This window comes from Galleria mellonella, unplaced genomic scaffold, assembly GCF_026898425.1.
Source record: "Galleria mellonella isolate WM207_F2 unplaced genomic scaffold, CSIRO_AGI_GalMel_v1 utg184, whole genome shotgun sequence".
Taxonomy (NCBI): Eukaryota; Metazoa; Arthropoda; class Insecta; order Lepidoptera; family Pyralidae; genus Galleria; species Galleria mellonella.
Window position 1 is genome coordinate 7,020,924 of NW_026442025.1, and position 25,698 is coordinate 7,046,621.

The window sequence follows — 25,698 nt, forward strand, 5'->3', positions numbered from 1 at the left end:
AATTAAATCTATAATAAAATTAATGCACTATTCATCGGTTGCAACAAAATTTCTAATAGTGTAAAAAAATCCATCTATCAATAAATATTAAGTACGTATGTACTCATACATTCATAGACATGTTTAAAGATGGAACTGGGCGGGCCGTGGCCACTCCAAGATGCGAATGAAGCCTTTTATAAGGGGCCCGTTTCACTGGAAAATAGTTTTCATTACCAGAGGGAGACATTGTAGAAAAGTCGTTTGCTTGAGCACCTCTGTCCCATTCGTGTTTTTACCGTGAAGCAGTTGTGTTTGCATGGCTGTGTTTTGGTTTGAAGGATGGGATATGGCAGTGAATTTAAAGGGTACTGGGAATAACATCTGAGTCCTCAGGAATGGTAACGCATGGGGGGTATCATGGGCGAAACATTATTATGGTAAACTCTATTATGGTCATGGTACTGCTCATGTCTATAGGCGACGGTTACCACTTTCCATCAAGTAGGCCGTCAGCTTGTTTGCCATTCTAAGTTGCAGAAAAAAAAATGCCAATGCATATATATCCTTTTTAATTATTTGTAAATATCATCTAATCTTAGAATACTTTTATTTTGTTGCAGGTAAGGTATATGGTAAATATTGAAGATATCAGGTAGTATGTATGGATAATTTTCATGTCATAATCATCATCATCATCATCATATCAGCCGTTATTCGTCCACTACTGGACGTAAGCCTCCCCCATAAATAACGATTCAGAGCCAGCTGCATCCACGGACCCAATGCTCCGACTTACGACGAACGACGAATGCAAAAACTCCTGCAATGCATTTCAGGTCGTCACTCCATCTAGTGGGGGTCGTTCTACACTGCGTTTGCCCGTATGGGGTCGCCAGTCAAGAACCTTTCTTCCCCATCGGTTGTCGATTCTTCGAGCTATGTGACCAGTCCATTGCCACTTCAGCTTGCTTATCCTTCGGGCTATATCGGTTACGTTGGTTCATTTGCGGATATCTTCGTTTTGGATTCTATCACGCAAAGAGACTCCAAGCATAGCCCTCTCCATAACCCGCTGAGTAACTTGAAACTTTTGCATACGGGCAATCGTGTAGGGCCATGTTTCTGTTCTATAAATCATTACTGGCAACACGCACTGGTTAAAGTATAGATACATATACAGTAATTCTTAAGAATATCATCGTGCATAATGAGTACCTAACAGGTGCATCACACACAGCCCATTCATGTTGCTTCTCATATCCATAAACGACGACTACCACTTTCTATCAAGTGACTCATCAAACAAAGTTAATGACACCAAAATGATATAATTTCGGTCGTTTGTATACTATGATAAGAGTTCTGACGAACTAAATGCTACTTGCTATTTCATTAGTATGATTGACTATCACATGCTTAAATCGACATTTTATCCAAAACTTTAGATTTACCTTCTATTTATTTATTTTCATTATTGCACCACGAGCTTACGAATATTAAAAAGCAATATATATATTACACTTGAGAAGTACAAAAGACGGTCTTATCGCTAAGGCTATGTCTTCCAGACAACTTTTGAGTAGTCTGGAAGAGTAGTAATAGTTGGAAAAAAAAAAAAAAAAAAGACTAGCTATTTTGCGCAGTAAATATATCTAATATAAAAATGCTCATGTTAAAAATATAATACATACATTTAGATATATATATACATACATACATACATATATATATATATATATATATATATATGTATGTATGTATATATTTCACATACATTGACGAGACAAATATGTATAGGTATGGTATATAAACAATTTATAATGAGTATTATATTTATAATTAGTATTATGAATGAGTATTTTTGATAGATTAAAAATACTCATTCATAATTCATTTCAAAATTATGTTTATAATAAATCAATGTTTGATGAAATATAAATAAATTGAGTAATTGCGGTGGAATAAATTTAAATAATAAATTAATAAAATTTCGAGGTGAAGGCGCCTCGACGTCTAGCAAAACAACAACTAATATTTGCGATGGTACTTATGTAAAATTTAATTACAAATATTATGTGATGAAAACTTTAAATATCAAGATATCATTATCATCAACATATGAGCCATTAACCGTCCAATATTGAACGTAGGCCTTCCCCATAAGAAAGCTTTAGCCAGTAGTTACCACGCTTGGTTGGCGGGTTGGCAACCGCAGTTAGGCTTTCGTGATATTTTAAGAGAAACTCTGCTGCCCGTCCTTCTACCATTTAGTTCCCTTAGCGACGTCTTACGATATCCACAGGAAAGGAAAGACAAGAACATTAAGGTATATACAGATTGATATCGAAATCGTTAACAGGCTTTAGTGAAAAGTTCTACTAACAAACAATACTAAGAAACATCTAGAGAAAAATGTCAAAAACATCTTTGTTAGCTATTTGCATCGTATTAGTATGTGTGTGATTTAAAGAGAAGATTTGGAGATAGTTAGAAATAGGATTATTGGCCCCATTGCTGGCAATACACCTACAGATCAACCCCCACACAGTGCCCTAGAAACTAATTAATCACACTTTATCTATTATCCCTCATTGATATCTCTCCAATGTATACCGTTTGAGCAAACAAGCCTATCATATTTTTTTCCTATTATAAAAAGTATGAGGGTTCAAAATTCCTACCTACCACCTTTTCTTAAAAAAAAACTTAAAATTCAATTATTGAACATTCACCTAAAAACTTGTTAGGGACTTCGATTTCAAACGATTGATATATATTTAACTCTCTGTACAAATGTAGGAAATAAAATGTATACCGTAATACTTTGTACCAAAATAGGTAATATGTACATCTTCCAGCCAAGACCAGTTGACATAACCAACAGCCTACCGCAATAGGAGACATGCGTGACTGATATGTACATATATATGTATGTGTACTTGTACGTGGTTTTGGGCTTGCCAGTTTATGTATTTAGTTGCCGGTTCTTCTCTTGTATCTAATAAAGGTAAATCTGTTGTATTATTATAATGTTTAATTTTTGGTTTTTGATAAGTACATCGGTAAATGTCTAAAGTTCACCAAAAATATGTATATATATATATATATATATATATATATATATATATATATATATATATATATATATATATATATATATATATATATATATATTATAAATAAATAAATTTCTATCTGATCATTGGTCTGTATTACAATAGTAATGATAATATAATCTATAATTGTTTAATATATTAAAAATCTATTCTTTCTTAGTAACTTTTTGCACTGATATTGAAAGCAGAATTTATACCATAATGTTATGTACCAAAATAGGCACTATGTATTAGGAATGCAATGCTTATTTAATATATTATAATCATTATATAAAGGGGGTCAAGACCTTTAATATTGTGGGGTCAGAGTCCGTTTATACATTTGGGCAATTAACGCCTTTATTCCAAATTCTATAAGGAATTTATTTATAACCAATAAAATGTTTATATACTGAGCTACCTAACAAATACTCGTAGTGTCTTCCAATTACTATTATATAAATGTTTCGTAATATATTTTGATGCTAGAGCTATACATATGAATGGTCTGACTTATAAGCGAAGTTAAATCATACGTAACAAAACATTGAATAAAAATAACACATTTCAAATATGTTATTCGTAATCTATCTGTATTCTGCGGCTTTGCCTGTATGATTTAGTACATAAAATATTCTATGTGTTAAATAAGGATACACTCTATCCGTGTACCAAATTTCATGTAAATCCGTTTAGTAGTTTTTGCGTAAAAGAGTAACAAATCCGTTCAATAGTAAGAAACTTTTACATTAACTCGTATAATATGAATAAAACTGTTCTAAAATTTTTACAAACATTATAAACGCGAAAATATGTTTATTTGTTACCTTTTGTACACTAATGACTTAAGCAATCACGGGATTTTATATATTTTAGATGCTAAAGTATAAGCTGCTTTTATTCTAGTCAATTGACATACCTCGATCAGTTGGACGAAGTATATAAGGATGTAAATAAGACGTTCTTATAATCTCTTATAATCTGTCCTTAAAACTATTATATATACGATATGAATTAAGCAGTAAAAACCCAATGGTGATGACCTTAGTTCTTAAATTACATTCTTACTTCATTTGTTTTCATAATTCGTATCAAGCAAACTGGTTTCGAAGACTCTCGACTTATCCCTGAGGCGGTATATCTTATCTTTTATACACAGAGAGATGTATATCCTGTCTTGGTTCAGACTGTTCTGTGAGTATACAATAAAAGTGATAGATTAATGACTATAAAATCATTAATCTAAGATAATAAATAATCTAGAAACTTTTTTTTTTAAATATGGGACGTAAGTATTAACAAGAACTTGGACGAAAAAAAAAACTTTGTATAGGGGAAATGCAAAATTTTCTCATAATCTGATCTTATAATATTTGAATGTATAATTATTTGTAGAACTATTTATATCCTCGCTTTTCGATCATTTTCTCTATCTACTACATAAAGTAAACGATGCACAGTTGTCTATTTTACTATAGCCTATGGTATGGTATGGTTTAGTCTTAAACATATTATCTATCACACACCAAAAATATAAATCGATAATTTTCTTTGTATACTAATCCAAAATTCAACGCATCTGTAATATTCAAAGCGCTCATAGACCACTTTTTTAGGAGATCACTTTTATTCTCCCAATACCTACCTACATACCTACAATTAGAGTAAAAGTTTATATTTTTTATATCTATTAAACAACTACTATTAAGTGCCATTAATCATCATTCCAATCATTACTGTTGTCATACCAGACCAATGATGAGACGGTCATATATGATGAAAGTTAAGTTGCAAGCATATACAAGAGAAGAACTGGCAAGCCTAAAAGTACATGAAAGCATACATACATATATATATCTCGCATATTAAAATATAAGAAATACCAAGAATACTTACCTCACAATACTTGTATTAATATAATAATATAGATGTTCAGTAATATATTGTAAAACTCCGGAGAGAGCCTGGAGATCTGTAGTACGAGGTCTGTCCGGAAAGTTCGTATAAAAGTGTTCTGGAATGCGAGAAAGAGGAGTGGGGAGGCCAGGTAAGCGCAGGACCCCTTCCTTATGTCCCTAACAATGCTTCAGTTCTGGTCTGACCGCCGTGCGGTGCGAACTGGCTTGTCACGCCATCTGTGAAGTTACCTCTTAACGAAACCCCGTCGGCATGGAGCCCGCTTCCGTTGAAGAGCAGCGCGTCGTAATCAAGTTTCTCTCGAAACTCGGCAAGAATGGCCGTGAAATTTTTGTCGATCTCAGAACAGTTTATGGGGATGATGCTGTGAAGGAACCAACCGTCCACAAGTGGCTAAAAAGATTCAGAGAGGGCCGAGAAAGCGTTCAAGATGACCCACGTTCAGGACGTCCTTCCACTTCACATTCCGACGAATTCGTCCCTCCAGGCCAGACAGTTGATGGAAAATTCTACGTCGATGTGCTCAGACGCCTCAAAGCTCGTGTGGCACGAGTTCGTCCAGAATTGGCGCGAGAGGGGCGTTGGATTCTTCACCACGACAATGCCCCTGCCCACACCTCTCTTGTTGTCCGTGAGTTTTTGAGTAAAAATTCCATTACGGTGACCGAACACCCCCTATTCGCCGGATTTGGCCCCGTGTGACTTCTTCTTGTTCCCAAAAACCAAATTGGTACTTCGGGGGCGGCATTTGGGGGACATAAATGAGATAAAAAAAGCTACGACGGGGCAGCTGAGAAACCTACAACCAGAGGACTTTCAAGGAGCCTTCTCACAGTGGAAACGGCGTTGGCACAAGTGCATTATGTCACAGGGGGAGTACTTTGAAGGGGATAAAATTGATTTACCTGAATAATTGTAAAATAAAATTTTTAAAAACTTTTATACGTACTTTCCGGACAAACCTCGTACAGGTTTCGACCTAGTTCAGACTCCAGACTCTCACAAGGATAATAATTTTGAGTTAAAATACTAAATAGTCACACAATGTAAAATATTCCTTGTGAGTAGTAAATAAAGATTATTATTATAATACTGATGAAGGATCGCCACTAAGAAATTATAAAAAAAAAGATGGTGATGATTTAAATCTATCACGTTGCCGCAATAAGATTAAACTCATATCCATTAAGTTTTAGTGTCCGTGAACCGTGTTAAAAATATTTGCCTTAATTATACCTCACCTCGATAAGTGATAATTAAAGCAAAGATTAAAACTGTTTGATTTCTCTTGCCCTTTGACCCATAGAATACTCGTAATTTTACGAAGTAACTATTTCTTCGCGCGAGCAATCATAATGACATTAAGTCTATTTATCAATATATTACAAAAAATTGCTTTAAACATATTCTCATTAATGAATACTTTAAGAGCATAGATAAGCTTTCCGAAATAACAAAACGCCGGAGTTATCTGTCAATTAAAAAAAAATAACAGTTTAAATATTTTTGACTGATGTTTATAAAAGAGCGAATTTAAATGTCAATCACGGAGTAAAATGCACATACCTAAATCTATCATCCAAAAATTTTCACTTACTTCATATTTTACTTCTGAGATTTTCAATTTCTTATCGTCAAAATTCAGTTTCATAAATTGTTTCATTCTTCAAAATGATGCCCACAGATACCTTTTATCGTCACACCGCTCACCATCGCCAGGGAATACATCCTTACATGGTATAATCTAAATGGTCCCGTATAGTGCAGTTTCAGAGAAATTTCTTCTCACAAATACTCGACTGTGGAATGAGCTCCCAACTAAAGTTTCCCCTAGAGACAACAGTATAAGGCTCTTCAAAAAAGGTGTAATAAGATTTCTTCAGTCATTTTACGCATTGTATGCTTGTTTGTCAATTTCGTGGTATAAAAAAAAATTACGTCGAACTTCAATTGGGGTAGACCATTAAATCATCATATCATCATCATCTGATATGATATCAGCCTCTAACTGTCCACTGTTGAACATATGAACAGACATCCCCTTGGGGGGTTTTGCCAGTAGTTGCCACGCTTGGCAGGCAGATTAGCAAACTCAGTTAAGCTTTGGAGATGAAAAGAAAAATTATTTCAGTCCTCTTTCACTTCCTCAAATTTTAATAAAAATCACTACATAATTAACAATTTAAGTTGTTATCACAGCACGTTTTAAAAAATTGATCAGAAATAATGAAAATTGTTCAACTGTTCTAAAATTGACAGATAATTCCAATGTTGCCACACTTCGATAAGCTTCGGTATGAAAGATTTTAATAAATACAGGATAACAAGACAAGAGGCAAGATGTTCCATTCGTTGTTTATTAACGTTAATAGCATACCATAATTTCACGTTAAATGCAGAGTTGTCTGAGACAACGAATTGGATGCTTATGCAATGCTCAAAATTGTAGGGTAATAATTAACGTGCAATCCAAGTAGATCGAAGAGTAAACCACAACAAGGTAATTATTATATCGTTAGGTAATAAAACACCATGGAATTTTAAATGTCGGTGTCCTATATAGGGCGTAATTTAGAATAAAAATATTTTTAAGTATTCAACCAAAATAATCAAATCTGTCAATAGTTTACGTGGCAATTTTATTAAAAACAATGAAGTCGTCTTCTTAAGATTAACTTAAACCCACAAGAGAACCCTTGTTCTTAAATTAAATTTAAATGAATAAAAGGAGGGGATCCTTTTATTCATTTAAATTTTTGCTATTCAGCAAGTAAGATAGTTTAAGCAAGTCTAGCTTGATGGTTTAAGAAATTAAATAATTTAGTTGCTTAGCTAATTATATTAATAATAGTTTCAATCAATAATTTTTTCTTACGTTTTTTTATGTTATAGTTAAACAATATTGTATAAATCTATGAACGAATATATCAGTATTTTTATTATTTCTATGAATATATCCTTTATGCAGTACCTTTTTTATACATAACTACATCTAAGAATCATCAGCCAAAATTATCTCGCAATAATTACTGATGAGTAATAAAATTCCAATAAAGGTCGATATTATTACATTGTTCTACTCGTATGATGTTATGACAGCAGCTTTGTTTCGTTTTCCCCAATACCACTGTCCAATTAATTGCTACTGAAATAAATACTTCATTATACGTAATAAGTATCTACGTTCCAACAAGAGGTGTAAACGATCATTATATAAATGTTGACACTTAAATCATATAAAATTACATGTAAGTGTGGTCTCATAACATTATGCACATACATAATATCAAGGAGGCGTCCATTAATTACATGAGCTTAAAATTGGTACAGGGGTCAGACAAGATCTGACACAATCTCGTTTATAAAAAGAGCGGTAAATGAAAATGTGATGTTCATATATCTTATTTTCCATTGATTTTACAAAAAAAAATAATGAATAGAAAGTATTTTGATACGTCCTGTCCATTGCTTGAACTCTGGTTGATATATCAACCATCAGTATATCAGCATACAAAATAAATGTACTTTATTAATTCATGGGTAATTTCATAAAAGTTAAAGGTTAGAATTCTACCATATGTATATTATTATTTATAATTTAGAGCACTTTTTAAAATAATTGGCGCACTTTAGTAAGTTTTGATATGAAGGCTATGAATGGGCTTTTTCTAAGCAAATAATTATTAAGAAGATTTTGTTTTAACTTAAACAATAGAAGACGACTCATCAAATGGTCATAAAGTCCAAATTTATAAATCACAAACAATCCTATTTCGAAAAATAATTTCTAACTATAATTATTAATTCTTGTATGTTTACTTTCTATTACAAATATAATAACGATAAGAAGACTAAACGACTTCTAAGTAAACACAACTAAAACAATAACAAAACTATTTTCGAAATGTTCGAAAGTAAAATTTTATTGTTATATAGTGTGCAGTATCAATAAACGTTTAGAAAAGAAAGTGAAACGATTGACACTCGTTTCCAACCGGTTGCAGCCAGTTTCCATAGAAGGTTAAGGTCATTATTTCCCACAATTAACAATTTGATTCGTCGATTAAAATAAACAGAATTCATACACGCACATATTTTTAAACTAGATTTATTTGTATATTTATGTTTGGAAAGTGAAACTGTATTGTTAAAATATACTTTAACACTACCAGAGGGAGACTTTGTACAAAAGTCGATTGCTTGGATACCTCTGTTCCATTCGTGTTTCAACCGTGCAGCAGCTGTGTTTGCATGGCTGTGTTTCGGTGTGAAGGGTGGGATATGGCGTGAATTTACTGGATACAGAAGAATAACACCTGAGTCCTCAGAATGGCAACGCATGCGGGATATCATGGGCGAAACAGTATACTCTGTTATGTCCATGGTATTGCTCATGTCTATAGGCGACGGTTACCACTTTCGATCAGGTGGGCCGTCAGCCTGTTTGCCATTCTAAGTTGTATAAAAAAAATACTTTAACACGGAATATTCTAAATTATACATAGATTTATCGATATGGTTAATTGAAAACTGGATCATTTTATTTATCTATATAAAGATAAGTACTTTATCGTCATACATGTAATTATACATTACGACAATCGTTGCATATACCTTATATAAAGGTCAGACCAGGTCAGACTACTCAGTGTGTCCGTTTGTCTGATCTACCTGTTTGATATGATTTCACGCCTAATCTACTAGACTGATTTGGAGGAAATTTGACAGAGAAAGTTATAGCCCTAAATGATAAGCTAATGATGGTAGTTTATAAATTCTAATGGTTATTCTTTATAATTCCCGGTCATCGTACGCTTTTAAATAACTATTTACCACACCATGTATCCTCTTCTATAGGTATCTAATAATTTCTGTTATAGTATCAATTTTGATATGGAAAAGTTAACCTTGTAATCAAAATGTACGGAGAAAGAACACCATAATCCTCAGAAATGGAAACGTAGAAGGAGTATCATAAATATCATAATATATACTGTAATGTCCATGATTTAATTTGATGATGTTTATACCTATAGGCGACAGTTACTGTTTTCTGTCAGGTGGACCGTCAGCTCATTTGTACCATAAAAAAATTAAAAATAGAGTAACATGGATTGAATGCTCTGAATGACCTACATGATGAATAATAATTAATTTTACTGACAAATCTTTCGTACATTTCTAATTGTATTTATTGCTTTTAGCAATTCAATAATTTATAGAGATCATTATTTACTCAATATTATTGCTTACTGCAGTTGAATAATTTTTTTTTCCAAGTGCAATAAAAATAACAAAACCACCAACTGTACTGTAAAAGTTGCTAAGTTCTAGTCCAAATATACTTAGGTTGTGTATTAACTTGAAAGAAAAAAAAACAACAAGTGTAATAAGAAGTATATATAAATATGTATGCATTTTTATTAGTTTACTTAAATTGATTATATCTAACGATGAAATAATTTATTGTTTTTTATTATTCAAATTACCTGATGAAATCTGTCAATATTAGTTTTAAATTAACAAAATGTCATTGAAACCATCTGATAATTTAGATTAAATTTGATTCTGTCAAGTCAATATGTGTATATTTTTAATAAATATTAAAAAAATCAACTAAACATATCGCATCTGTATTTCCTTGTTTTTGATACATAATTTATCACAACTACCTACTTAATACATATATCACAGTACCGAAAATTAATAATAATTAATAAAAAAAACTTAATTCTGCAATCTCTTGTTTTTATTTTATTTTTTCTCATTTGGGATGCAAACAGTAATTTTTTTATGAAAGCCTGTTAAAAAATTAATAAATTTTATTTAAATTAATAATAATAAATGTATATTTTAAAAGTTACTTAAAAAAATCTATATATAAAACTATGTCACATTTGTCACACCTGAACTTCCTTATTTTGGGTACGTGACTGGTCACAACTTCATATTACAATACTACTATTACGACACCGAGGTTATTATGAATAAAACTCAACTCTTGAACCCTTTCTTGAAGCAATACGAACTTACTTGAACTTCTGTCGGCTTATTAGTAAATAACCTTTTGTATAACCACAAAGCTGTTTGTTACTCTCTAATACTTATTTAATAATGTAGTAATGAGATTTTAAAGATCAACAGCAGTGTAAAAACCGGCTTATTTTGGATGTACTTCGGTAACGAGGCTCGATTGATTGACTGCACCTCATTAGAGACTGTATACAGAAGCTTAAACCAATATTACATAATCAGGTTTTGAATTTATTATGGTGCAGTATGGTTCTAAAAATATTTTTATAAAATACTCGAATAGAGGGGCAAACAAGGTTATAGCTCATCTAATGGAAAGTGATAATCATCACCTATAGATATAAGCCGCACCACGGGCAACGCAGAATATACGGTGACACCCTTAGTTCCAATCCTGGGAACTAAGATGTTATTCTGTAATTTCACTGCCATATCCCTTCAAAACAAAATATAGCCAATCAAACACAGTACATCTACTGTAATTTAATACAAACGTCGTATAATTATTACAGAGAGCAAATCAAGGAATCCAGAATCGTTACAAGACACAAATAGATTATTCGAAAATATACCATAATATTTTATTGATTTTTGAAAATCTGTGGAAAAATGTTCTCACTTATAAAGATGGTTTCAGACTTTTTTATTTCTTGTCAATCTATATTCCAATGTACTTCAAATTTTGATATAGTCATAATTCACAACTTATTACGTAAAGATACGTAGAGAAATTGTGGTAAAACCAATTATTTTGATTTAAAAATAAAACTACTAAACGGATATTAATAAAATTTCTATGGGACTAAGTATACCCTTTCAGATAAATAAAAAATCTATATCAGTTTATAACTGATGGAGTTATAAGGTTACAAACATAAAAAAAATATACAATCGCAAAATCTGTCAATAAAATATTCTTGATTATATTAGTAATTAATCAAACATATTTTGTAAATTCTTCACAATACATAATTAATTCAGTACAATAAAGATTTTACAATAACATCCTAAACATATTATTAATAAATGTGAACTATGAGCTTATTTACTTACATAATCTATAATATATATATATAAAACTAGTATATTTCACGGAATCACAAAAAAAAATTGATGATCAGTCCCATTCATGATCCGTTTGTAAATTCCTATTAGTCAAATAATATTGTTTATCAGCAACCTGGTAAATAGACACTGCATGCTAAATAAGGCTATCGGTCGATTTATTTATTGTTTCCTACATTCTAAACAACATTCCTCATTTCGCAAATTATAACAAGTAGCCAATTAAAATCAAGTTTACTTCAAGTGACACTGACATTAAAACATTGAAGGATAATTGTTACTGTTTATTTAATAGTAACATTTGATTATGCATACATTACTTTATGTTCCTGCATCAGATATCAGTAGCATTTTAAATGTCAAGATAGCCTAGTGTCACCACGATCTCCATACAATACACTGTTTAAAGTTGGGCTTTCAAAAAATATCATTGTTGTAAATTAAACTTAATTAATTTTCAATCAAATTCTAAAATCTAATATTTTATAGTGTTATTGACAACCCTAAAATTTGTCAGTTCAAAAATTTGGTACTCTTGAAAACTATATCAGTTACGAGAGTCTCCTATAGGCTCGCCTAAAATGAATAATGTTTGGTCACAACACAACAATTTTGTAATTTACAATAACTTACAATACATAAATATAGTTCTCGTGATTGTAAATGGAGTCTCGTTAACATAAAAATGACTCTGCTGATGATACATGGGACAAGTTGTATAGAAACTGGCTGTGATTCTCCAGAGTTTGGCAGATATAATGTAAATTTTGTTATGTAAGTAAAATTAACATGTTTCTACAAACGCTTTGCCAAAAATAGCCCAATTTTTTTAAACTTATAAGAATAAATTTATACCATTCACCATTTGATATAATGGTGAATAGTATTTCATACATGATTCGTAAATTTTTGTTTAAATAAGGATACTAAAATATTATAATTATTTCTTAAAAAAAAACGTCATATCAGATTTTTGGAACATTTTTTGACACTTGATAACATAACTAAAAATTTTAATACATATATCTTACTTATATGTATGTAATATGTTACTAATATAAATGATAGATCCATAGTTTCCGGAAACTTTATATCATACCAAGTGCAATTAATTAGAAAAAGTAAAAAAATATGTTGTTTAGAAAAACAATTCTTGTATATAGAAATCGTTAAAAAATTAACATAAATTTAAAAAATAAAACTGTGTAAAAATATCGCATTTATTATTCTATGTGTGACAACGAAGACGATGATGTGTGTGACAGTAAATGTAAGGGTTACAGTGTGTCACTGTACCTGTATTTGTTATGTCACGTCCCAAAAATATCTCTGTAAATACATCTTGACTATCAATCATAAGAAAAAAAAAATACAAATTCTATATGAAAATAAAATTGCTTAGCGTTTAAATTCTTGCGTTAAAATTATGTAACTCAAGTTATTGCATAGTTACGTAGATTACGAATCATCAAACATATTTCCCATCAAGTAATATTTTAATTACCTGATTACTATTGGACACTTATAGGATGAGATATGCGTCATTTTGATCGTTAAAAACCGATTCGAATAATATTCCACGATTTGTAAGTTATATAATAAGATTACAACGTCGACCATTGATAAGATCAGACCTGTTTCACCGGTCCTGACAAAGGGCTGTTGCAGTCTGGCGATTCGACCGTGACATACATCGATGTTGAAGCTCGGGTAGATCGAATAAATCGATAAATAATCGGTATTTGTAATCGATTTTTTGGATTCCGTATTATAAATTATTACACTATCAGTCTTTAATTGCGACGTCTTCCGCGCGACCGGAATATTTTAGTAACCGAGCTATAAAGCAGTCTATACCATTATATCCCGAATACTGACAATATTTAAATTTTATATTGATTGAGCGAGTCGTTAAATCACTATACAATAAAGAAATTAGCTCATTTTTACAATGTATGTATGTAATATAGTAATTTTTAATGAATGAAGAAAGACCATCTATTGTGACAGATTCGCTGAACATTATGATAGGATACTTACCATGGGAGACCAATGACCTGTGGAAGATTGACATGTTAACGGTGGAAACGCTACTCTCCGGTACTAATAATCTACTCTTTCTTACACTCTAAGAATATTATACTTAGCTTGTCATAATAAATATACCAAGAGAAAACTAGAAATATTATTTATGAGATTGAATAACGTATCCTAAGGCGCAACACCAAAATAATATACTTTAATTTTTTTTAACACATGACTGGTTTTTGTAAATGGATTAAAAACCTAATAATTCAATGAATTGTTTAGCATACATTTGTCTTTTTGTTTTGTCACATAAACAAGATCGTAAATGCGGATCTTTGATGTAGTAATTAAAACAATTGAATAAAATGAACACATTTAATATACTTGCAATTTTTAATTATCATCATAAAATTCTTCTTACTCTTATTTAATTAATCTGTTAATTTTAATCAAGACAACATTTTTACATTAGTTTTATTATTGTAATAACTAAAAGACTTTTAAAGACACTAAAACCCTTAAAATTGATTAAATCATTATCCATATAATGTTAATTGATAATATCATGAATATTATTTACATTTTTTTTATACAACTTAGAATGTCAAACAAGTTGACGGTCTACCTGACGGAAAGTGGTAACCGTCGCCTATAGACATGAGCAGTACCATGGACATAACAGAGTATACTGTTTCGCCCATGATACCTCCATGCGTTGCCATTCCTGAGGACTCAGATGTTATTCCTCTGTACCCAGTAAATTCACACCATATTCCACCCTTCAAACCGAAACAGCCATGCAAACTCATTTCAGCATGAAGTAAAGCCGTGTCGATCCTGGTATAGAATGGGCCACCTTTTCCGTTGATGTCGTTAGAGGCAACTAAGGGAAGATGAAAGATGGGCTATAGCATCCCTCTTAAAACATCTGTAAAAGCCTTACTACGGTTGCCAACCTAACCCGCCTGCCAAGCGTAGCAACTACTGGCAAAACTCCTCTTATGGGAGAGGCTTATGTTAAAGAGTATATATACAGTTAACGGCTAAACTAAAATCCCACCCTTAAATTTGGGTTTAACTATACAGTATGAAATGCCTTTTAAACTCGATGCCTTTTAGACTCGTGCGATGTACAAAAAAAAAAAACATATTAGGATTCATGTAAACTGGCTATTTTAAACCTTCATATAATGATTTTCAAGAGATAAAAATAACTTAATTTGCAACTTAATTTATAATAATCTTATTTCGTTGTTATACCCATAATGCCGTAGGTACCTAATTTATTAGAACTTAAATGCCAAAATGTTAATTAAAAAATAATAGATTTGTACTTACTCGTATTGATAATATGCAGAGTTGTTTTGTTGTTTTAAATCTCACGAAACTAATTAACTAAATTTATAATTATCTGAATGACAACAGAACCCTTGAACTTTAATAAATCTATGTCATGATGAGTCAGGTTTGGGAAAACATTAGATATATGTTATAAATTACTAAGCGATAAACACAGGCATTAAACTGACGGCCTTCTTAAATTATTGATGAGCATGATCATGTTTTCTATAAATTTAGTAAAGGGAATATCGTATTACATAAACTTCTATTTATGCGTTTTTATACGTTTATATATTTTTATACGTACGTTGACCGCTATTCCTAAAGATTGAAGTCATATGTCTCCATAAAGACGGGTAAATCTATTACCATATCACCACATACCCATTAATGCAGTACTACTTTTTTTTTTGATGGGTGAAAATAGAATGGTAACCCCGCTTGCGCTAACGGGATACGCTGGCAGAGTACCAGTGAAGGGTGAGAGATGAGAATGAAAACAGGCCAGTTAGCCCATCATGATGAATTCATCAGGAATTAACCATGATAGTTTCCAGGGGGAACCGCGAGGAGGTCGACCTGGTTGGGTATATTGTTAGCAATGGGATTCTGAGTCTCCATTACTAACAATCCCTTTCCCCCCAATGCAGTACTACTAATCATCCTCAGTCCATGATATAAGCGATCCATTGTCCAAAAATGCAGTCTTTCCTTAAAGGCTCAGTAATTTTAGGGTTTAATTAAGAATGGTTAAATTACTTGTGCTAAAAAAGAGCTATGATACAACTTAATATTATTGTACATTCAAATGTTCAGAAATGCAAAACCTTGGGAAATATTGGTATCTATTGTTGTAAGAACTGCGATTAATTGTTGTGGACTTAATGATCACGCATTATGTCATTGTTTTGTAATACTGGGATTAGTATAGCTTACTAACCAACAATGGGTGAGTAGACTTTTTCGTAGCTAAAACATACAACTTAAATGAAAAACAGTAAACAATAAAATTATTATCACTAAAGACTCAGCAATTTCGAATTCCAAATTGTTATAAAATTATTATTAATATTCATGATCGTCATCATATCAGACTTTAACTGTAACTGCAGCCTACCTCTTGGGGGGGTTTACCAGTAGCAGTCACGCTTGGCAAGCGGATTGGCAACCGCAGTAAGACTTTGAAGATGTTTTAAGAGGGCGCTGCTGCCTATCCCTCGCTCTCCCTTAGTCGCCTCTTACGACATCCATAGGAAAGAAAGAGATAACCTATCCTATGTCGGAACCACACGGCAAATTATATTAAATTCTAATAATTATTATGTGGTAACAAAACCGAAGCGGTGTCTAATGCAGTAGCTCATTTAGTAAAAGCACTACGTGAGGAAAATGTCAAAGAAAGGCTTCAACTCCCGCCCTCAAGTTTCCTGATCTCACAAAAAATATTAGAATTTAAATATTACTATTCTCTCCTCTATATCTGATTTGATGTTTCTCTCTTTAGATCTCTTTAATTAAGATTCACAATTCTGCTCCACTTGAGGATCCAATGATATCTTATTCTCTTATTGAATTAGTCTGACTTAAGGTCAAAATATCACATTGCAATAAAGGTAACATTCAGATTTTAAATCGAACATATCATACTAGTTTCTATTTCGCTTTACCACACGCAGTATTACCAAACTTGTAGCCACAGAAAGTTTACACACTATTTTGCATTACCGCGATTTCGCATTTATGGCATGATTTTATGGGGTCTTTCTACTATACTATAGAAAATTTAAAGTAGGAGCGAGCAATTTACACTATAATATTGCAACTATTTTCAAAGTATATCTTTAAAAATATAAAATAAAAACACAGTTTAATACGTGACTACACATTTTCTTAGGTGGATCCAATTTTTACAAATATACTTGGCTTATACAAATCATTATTTTACCTACGACTACAATCGCGTAATATAAGCCACATTACACAAATACAATGATTGATTTGACATTTATATATTTGCATATTTGTACTGTTTATGTCTACAGTTGACGGTTACCACTTTCCATTGGGTGGGCCATCAGCTTGTTTGCCATTCTAAGTTGCATAAAAAACTATGTTGATAGGCATCAGACGTATGATTGAACTAAAAATTATAACAAACAAATTATGGTTTAATATAAAAACGTGTTAGTTCAGGTAATAAAATATGATGATGAAATAACTATGAGTTCTACCAAAAAATTATAAATTAATCTTGTATCTCGTAAAATGCAATTAATCCCAAATAATGTTTCAAATCAATTCAAATCCTAAGTAACAGTCACGAAGATGATATTAATTAACATATTTTACTACTCAATTGGAATCAATAAAGTTATTTGTTAGCAATTATTATTTTGTAAGTATATATTTATATTGCCGTGTGCCGAGTACCGTTTACATAATAAGTAAGGTACATATTCCGTAAAATGGGGGTAAAATTTATCGGTCTCAAGAAAAACGATTGAAATCAATGCCAATATAATGATTTTAAAATTGCTTAAAAATTAATGCAAAATTAATAAAGATATTCCTTGAAATAAATATAATCAAAATATAATCTTTGTAAACAATTTTGTTTAAACAATTTGAACTTGGATGATAAAATTTGACGAAATGAATATTTATGCTTATTAATATAATTTAATGTCGTCGTCATTTTTTGAATGTTTATTTATACTTATTAATATAATTTGATATCGTTTTTTTCTTGCCTGACATAAATTTTTAAATATTTATTTATTTATTTATTTTAATATAATTTGATGGCAAACAATGACGCCCACCTGATTTTTTCTTACCATGAACATAACATAAATTTTTAATGCGTTGCCATGACATTTATGCATTTTAAAAGCTGAATGTAATAATGATTTATAATTATATAGTATTTTTTATACTATATCGGCTAAAAATATCGAACAAAACTATTTTGTTCCAATATCCATTTATTTATACGCATTATTCATAAATAAAAAATCTTGTATTTTTATTTTTGTTTGTTAATTCTTTTATTGTTAAAGATCAGATAATAAACATCTATTCAAATTCGAATGGAACAGTCATACGTGATTACTACATCCACTTTCATACATCATCTCATTCATAACTATACACCATACATACCTCTCACCACAAACGGAAGCGTTTAGATAACTCATACATCTCAATAAATAGTTATGTAGTTCATATCAATTAACGATAATGTGTAAATGTGTTTATTAATCCCTTTTAATTGTAAGTATTGACGATGACGAAATGAACACGGAACCGTAGTCGGCTCATCATGACCTCACGAATCTCAACTCGACCTCTCAATTAAAGTCTCGTGTACTGATGCGTAACCTCCTATCGATATTGCACATTTGATTTATTTTACTCTTAGTTTTGTATAATTAAACAAACTTAAAATTATAAAACGAAGATTCAACACTATTCCCCACGGTAAATCCTCTCAATTGATTATATTTGATAATCAATAGCTAACTTAACCACCCAAATCTCTTCATCTTCCTACAAGATACTACAAAATAAACTCAAATTAATCTTGTGAAGGGTTCGTTAGGATAGAACAATAAAATAGAAAATACTAAATAAAGATATATTATATTTTTCCCTAGTACAATAATAGTGATATTTAAAAATGACGTTCTCTAATAAACAAAATACTCATTGACATAACAAGAAAATAAATAAGTTCTATTTTTAAATGTAACATAAATAAAACCTCAACAAATCTCTTGACTAACCATCTACCTCATTTTGCAAGGGTAGTGAGATGGAAAGATAAATTAATATTAAAGATTATATAAAATTAGCTTTAATAGGCAATTTTTTGATATATTGATTTATATTATTATATTAGGAATGGCAACGCATGGGGGCGAATCATGAGTGAAACAGTATTCTCTGTTATGTCCGTGCTACTACTCATGTCTATAGGCGACGGTTACCACTTTCCATCAGATGGACCGTCAGCTTGTTTGCCATTCTCAGATGCATAAAAAAACCATTATAATAATTTTCGTAAGGATCTCTAATCTTTATGAAAATAATAAATCACTTATTTTACTCACTGATAATGTAGCTTTCTATCATTTTTAAAAACGGGTAGATAGTTTTTGAGTTTAACCATTACAAGCAAAATCTATACATACCAAACTCAAATATTTCCTCTTTACAATATTAGTATAGATAGATACGTTTTCGCATGCATGAGATAGAACGAGATATCCGGCGTTTAGCGTTGAAAGATAATCGTGACTCATACTTGACACACTCAACTACTTCAGATTTTTTATACAACGTTTACCGTATTAGAAGCCATATAATAACAATCTAGTAAGTGGCATAAGAAACTTATCCATAGACGCTTATTACTGAGACTGAGGTGTTATGCCTCTGTACCATATAGTTTCACGGTCGCCTATAGACATGAACAGTACCATGGATATAACAGAGTATACTGTTTCGCTCATGATACGCCCCATGCATTGCCATTCCTGAGGACTAAGGTGTTAGGTATCTCTGTACTCTGTAACACAGTCATGCACAGCTATTCCATGGCAGAAACATGAATGGGACAGAGGTACCCAAGTAGAATACTTTTGTACAAATCCCAAGATAATGACCTTACGCGATATTTTACTAATTTTAAACCTCTTTTCATAAACGTCCTTTGCGTTTCAATTTAAAATGTCTGGGTATGGAGACAATACCATAATCAGAGGAAGGGGGAATTGTTAGTAATGCGGACAACCAGTTCCATTGCTAACAATATACCCTGTCAGGTCGACCTCCACATGGTTCCATCTGGAAACCATCGTGCTGAATGTTAGGTGTATTAATCACGATAGGTTAACTGACCTGCCTTTTCATCCCCACCTATCATTCCTCACTGGTGTCCCGCCAGCGTATCCCGTTAGTGCAGGAGGGGTTACCATTTCATTATCATCTATTAAAAAAATACCTTAATCATCACTAATGAGTTGCCATTCCTGTGATTCTTGGAGAATAGCTCATCAAAAAATTCTCCGATGTCCAGTGCCGTTCATGTCGATATAGTATTCACACTTTCTATAGAGCGGAACGGTAGCTTGGTTGCCGTTTTAAGTTGCATAAAAAATGCATCAACCATACCAGAGGGAGACTTTGTACAAAAGTCGATTGTTTGGGTACCTCTGTCGCATACGTTTTTCTACCGTGAAGCAGTTGTGTTTGCATGGCTGTGTTTCGGTTTGAAGGATGGGAAATGGCGTGAATTTACAGGGTACAGAGTAATAACACCTGAGTCCTCAGGAATGGCAACGCATGGGGGGTATCATGGGCGAAACAGTATAGTCTGTTATATCCACGGTACTGCTCATGTCTATAGGCGACGGCTACTACTTTCTATCAGGTGGGCCGTCAGCTTGTTTGCTATTCTAAGTTGTATAAAAAAAGAATATTAAAAATATAGTAAACTTTTGGACTAGCTGTCGTGATAAGTCGTAGTTTCAACATATTTTGCAACAATCCATTTGTCTATTTGCATTTACTAGTAGAGTCTGTGTTATGTCAAATGCTGCTGAACTTAAATTTTATCACCTCCAAATCAATATGTCAATAGAACGTTATGAAAGTTCTGTTCAAATATGACAATCTTTCAATATTTCACATCGATATCCTTATTTGTCTTATGTATCAAATGCCTGACATTATTGACAATTATATTTTATTGTTTGGTTTAAAAAAAAGAAACAAATTAAATTTTCTACTACGTTCTTGCTAGCTACTTTGTAACCGATATAAATAATTATAATATGATGTATACAATTTTACTTGTACGTAACATTTACTTTCATGTTACTGCATATTTTTGATTTCATCTATTTTACAGCTAAAATTCAATTAGCCTTAATTAAGATTGTGTCTCGGAATACTAAATGTGCATTTCCATACACAACATATTAATTAAATTCCATACCAATTTAATAAAATAATGACTTCATTTAATTTATGTCTAATTTTTTATTTAGGTGTACTAAAAGTATATAATGAAAATAACTAATCTTTTTTTTTTGTTTTGTTGACAAAGATCGTCGCCAATTATTACAGCTGATTATTTTAAAACTCAATGTTGCCATGGTCAATGCAAAATTTACGAGTGCCCTTATAGACAGAACACAAACTATACCCTTCCTTTTCCAAATATTTCATTCTCGAATGTAATTTATTTTTATGTAATTTCCACATATGTGGTTGTAATATAATACAGCTTGCAGATTAAACATAAACCTAATGATTTTATTGATTTTATTATTATATTCTTTTCTTTTTATTGTTTCAGGCCCCATGAAGCGGCTGTCATGCGCATTGCGACATTGATTGCACTCGTGCAGGTATGCTACTTGTACACTTATAATTTTTTTTTTTACTTACTTGTATCTATCTTACTGCTTTATTCATTATGCATTTTTCTTCTATTATATATATAATAGAAATTCATTATATTCTCAAAATTTACAGTAATAAATTTTGGCCTAGTGAAATTTCTTATAACTAAACTAAAATTATTATTGTTTAAATACTTATAATGTTTATAATATAATTAACTTACTAAAAACAATTGCATAACATATAATAGGGACAGTCACAAAAGCCGATCAAATTAATCAACTAAGAAAATTAATCATATTGAAGATTCTAAATGTTAAAAAATTTGTAATTTTTTTGTGCCCACCTCTCACATAGAGTTATTAATTTTCTAGACCTTGGCCAACTAGCCAGCAAACATATTTTTATTCTTATCTAAGAAACTAGCAAACCACATAATCTTGCATGTACAATTGCGTAACATTGATGATTCTAAAAGTTTATCATTGTCATTCTGTCATGACGTAACAAACACAGTAAGGTTGAAGGTACTGGTGGAACTATGAGTATCGATAATTTTGTAACAAACTTATCTGCTTTTATACACATTCGATCAAAACAACAAAATTAAGCAATTAAATCTGCCTAATAGAAAGAATCCGCTCTTACGTAAATTTGCAATATGTGTACTTGCAACTATAAGGACCAATAGAAGAACTACCTAATAGATAATCTTTGTTTAACCATAAACAATTCGTTCATTTTAAGTAGTTTTAAATATACCTAGATGTTATCTAAGTAACTATCTGAAATACCACATCTATCTATTGAATGAATATATACTTTTATTTTCATGATAATACGTATACAATAAAAGAACATAACCCATAGATGCAATAGATACACTAATAACTATAGTGAGATAAAAATACGTAAGGAAAAGAATTCTGTACTTTATTATAAATTCATTACAATAGTTATTGTAAATTTGCTTACTTTTAAGATTTATGAGGTAATTTAAAGGGTGAGATTTAACTGATTGTTATTGAATGTTAGTTACCTTAAAAAAATTACTGAAATTTGTTACAAGTATAATTATTAAGAATTATTACACAATAATTTATAGTTTTAATTTTGTATTCTTACACTATAACTAGATCTGATTTAATAAACTAAGTAACGTAAAGTAAGTTGTAATAATCTAACAAAGTCTAATCATGAAGTGTCTATAGAAGAGAGTTATTGCTAAACAAAAAACATACATAATTAATATAAGAATTTAGTATTAGCTTATTATTATTTTCCCAATATCCAATCATAATCTATATTTTGTAACTATAATATTTTACCTTTAAAGTCATTAATTTTACACATTCCAACTATATCAAGAGTTTAATCACAATTAACATCGACGTGACGTTAGCCAACGTTAATAAAGAACAATAAAGTTTGTTTCATTTTTCACAACACTCAATAGTTTGTAACTTAGTTGAGCACGTAACGTGAGAGTGGAAAAAATTCACATTGTGTTTATGCGAACAATAAATTATAGATATGATTATAATTACTTTGTTGGCCCGATCTCGGGGAATGCGAATTTGATAACAACGTTGTCTTACTACATTTTACAGTAACGTTTTGATATAAAAGAAATCGTAAAACTGAAATCTGAAATCTGATACATTAAAACAAAGTGCACTTTGTCATAATAAAAATTAAATAGGCTGTTTCTCAAAGTAATAACTATCTTCTATAGAGATTATGCCTTCATAACAGCTATTTCAACTATCTAACATACTTAATCTCTGTAAAAATAAGACTTGTTTAAATAATATTTTTTCTTGTTTTTATTTTATTTTTTTAATCTTACTTATAATTTTTTTACTTAAATTAATGAAAGTATAATCCTGTTTTTTTTATTATCACAAAAACAAGTTCTAATTGAAATTAGCAACAAAATGAAACATTCAATCAAATTAGTCGATTTGTTATTTACGTTACTCTATCGCATTAGCAGACTGTATAAGGGCGATTCAATTATTTATTTGTTTATATTTTCATTAAATTCTACTGTAACAAACTATGCTTATCATTCAATAATTAATCTTATTCCTTAAACTTTTGGTCATAATTTAATATGTTTATTCGCTGTAGCTGTCGCTCGCTACAGCTGTTTCAGATGATGCTATTAACACCCTCACAGCGGCGGAGTTAAATCTCCAATTATCCGGTGACAATGCACTCTCACCATTCTACGAAGCAAGCGCCGAAGAGACGGGGGTCAACTTTATTAGAGGATCCAGGGCTATAGATAGTCCCCTATCCCCAGAAATAAACGTCCAATGTGGATCCGATTACATCGATGTCACTGTCGAGTTTCCTGATATCTACGATGGTATTATATACAGCAAAGGACATCTTAACGACCCTAAGTGCAAGTAAGTGTTACTAAGAATAATTTAAATTATGACATTATCAATTTATATCTAGAGTTCTGTGTATGTCTGTCTGTCTATTAACAGCACTGTCTCTCAAATGTGCCATCAGCTTATTTGCCATTTATTTATTTAACACTTTATACATAAAACAATGAGAATTATAAAAAACAATTAAAATACGCTAAGATAAAGTACAGATCAAATTTTAGATATAAAAGGTACAAAAGGCAGTCTTATCGCCATTCCATGTTACATAAGAATAAGCACTGCTATTCTATGACAAAATCACAATTCATTATTGTAAAAGTCACAATATGTTCTGTGATAATCATTATGATATTTATAAGTGATAACCATCACTTATAAATATTTATTTGTCTGACTAACCAGTCAAACAAATGGGTACTCAGCATATTTGGCATTCAATATAAATTAAAATACATTATTTTTTACAATAACACTTACTTCCACAATTTGTAACAATAAATACCTGAACAATTTCGTCTTTCATGACATTTTCAACGATTTATTTATATTTAAATTTGAACATTGTGTTTTCACTAAAAAAAATAATATTTCTATACTGGATTTGTCACATACTTCGAAGAACCGATAACCAATGGGAAAGAAAGAATCTTGAGTGGGGACCCCGTAGGGGCAAACGCAGTGTAGAACGACCCCCCACTAAATGAAGTGACGACCTCAAATACATTGCAGGGAGTCAGTGGATGCAGGTGGCTCGGGGCCTTTCCTTATGACAGCCTATGAGGGGAGGCCTATGTTAAACAGTGAACGGATAATGTCTGAGATGATGATGATGTAGATGATGATAAGCTCACGTTAAAATATTCAAGGTTTATGCACCTTATAATCTGTAAACAGAACTATTATTTATTCATTATTGTCTCTAATTTCAGATATGTTACCCTCGGCGGTAGTGAATCTCAATACTCGTTTAGAGTACCACTCAATGGATGTGGGTCCCGTCCGCTTTGTAATGCTTGCGGCACCATCGACAACATCCTAGTTTTCCAAGCCGATGACTTTGTTCAAGGACCATTGGACTTCGCTAGAAAGGTAACAGCTGTTTTCAATAATTACAATTTTAGCTTATTTATTTAATCATTGTGGCGTATGGGAAATATGATAAAGGGTTATGTAATACATTTAGAATAATTGTTGATTATTCAATCGATATAAAGAAAAGTCCAATCAAATATTCAATAAATCAATCGTTAAAGAAATGCACTACATAATTCTAGGTTTATTATTTTACTTATTTATTATTCTACTTATATATTTTCATTCAATAACAAAATATGAAGAATATATATAGTAATCCACCACTCCATTTTATTTCCGACATGTATAATTAATAAGATTTGCCTCTTAAAACATTCTATGGATAG

At 31.2% G+C, this 25,698-nt stretch overlaps 1 protein-coding gene across 1 annotated transcript in view; it reads left to right on the forward strand.

Moving 5' to 3' along the window:
• The window catches only part of LOC113512168 (mucin-2), a 91,961-nt gene that overhangs the window by 54,066 nt on the left and 12,197 nt on the right, over positions 1–25,698 (forward strand). The window contains exons 2-4 of the mRNA XM_052893812.1: positions 21,826–21,877; positions 24,006–24,289; positions 25,207–25,366. Coding sequence (XP_052749772.1) covers positions 21,826–21,877; positions 24,006–24,289; positions 25,207–25,366 — 496 coding nt within the window. The remainder of the gene's footprint in view (positions 1–21,825; positions 21,878–24,005; positions 24,290–25,206; positions 25,367–25,698) is intronic.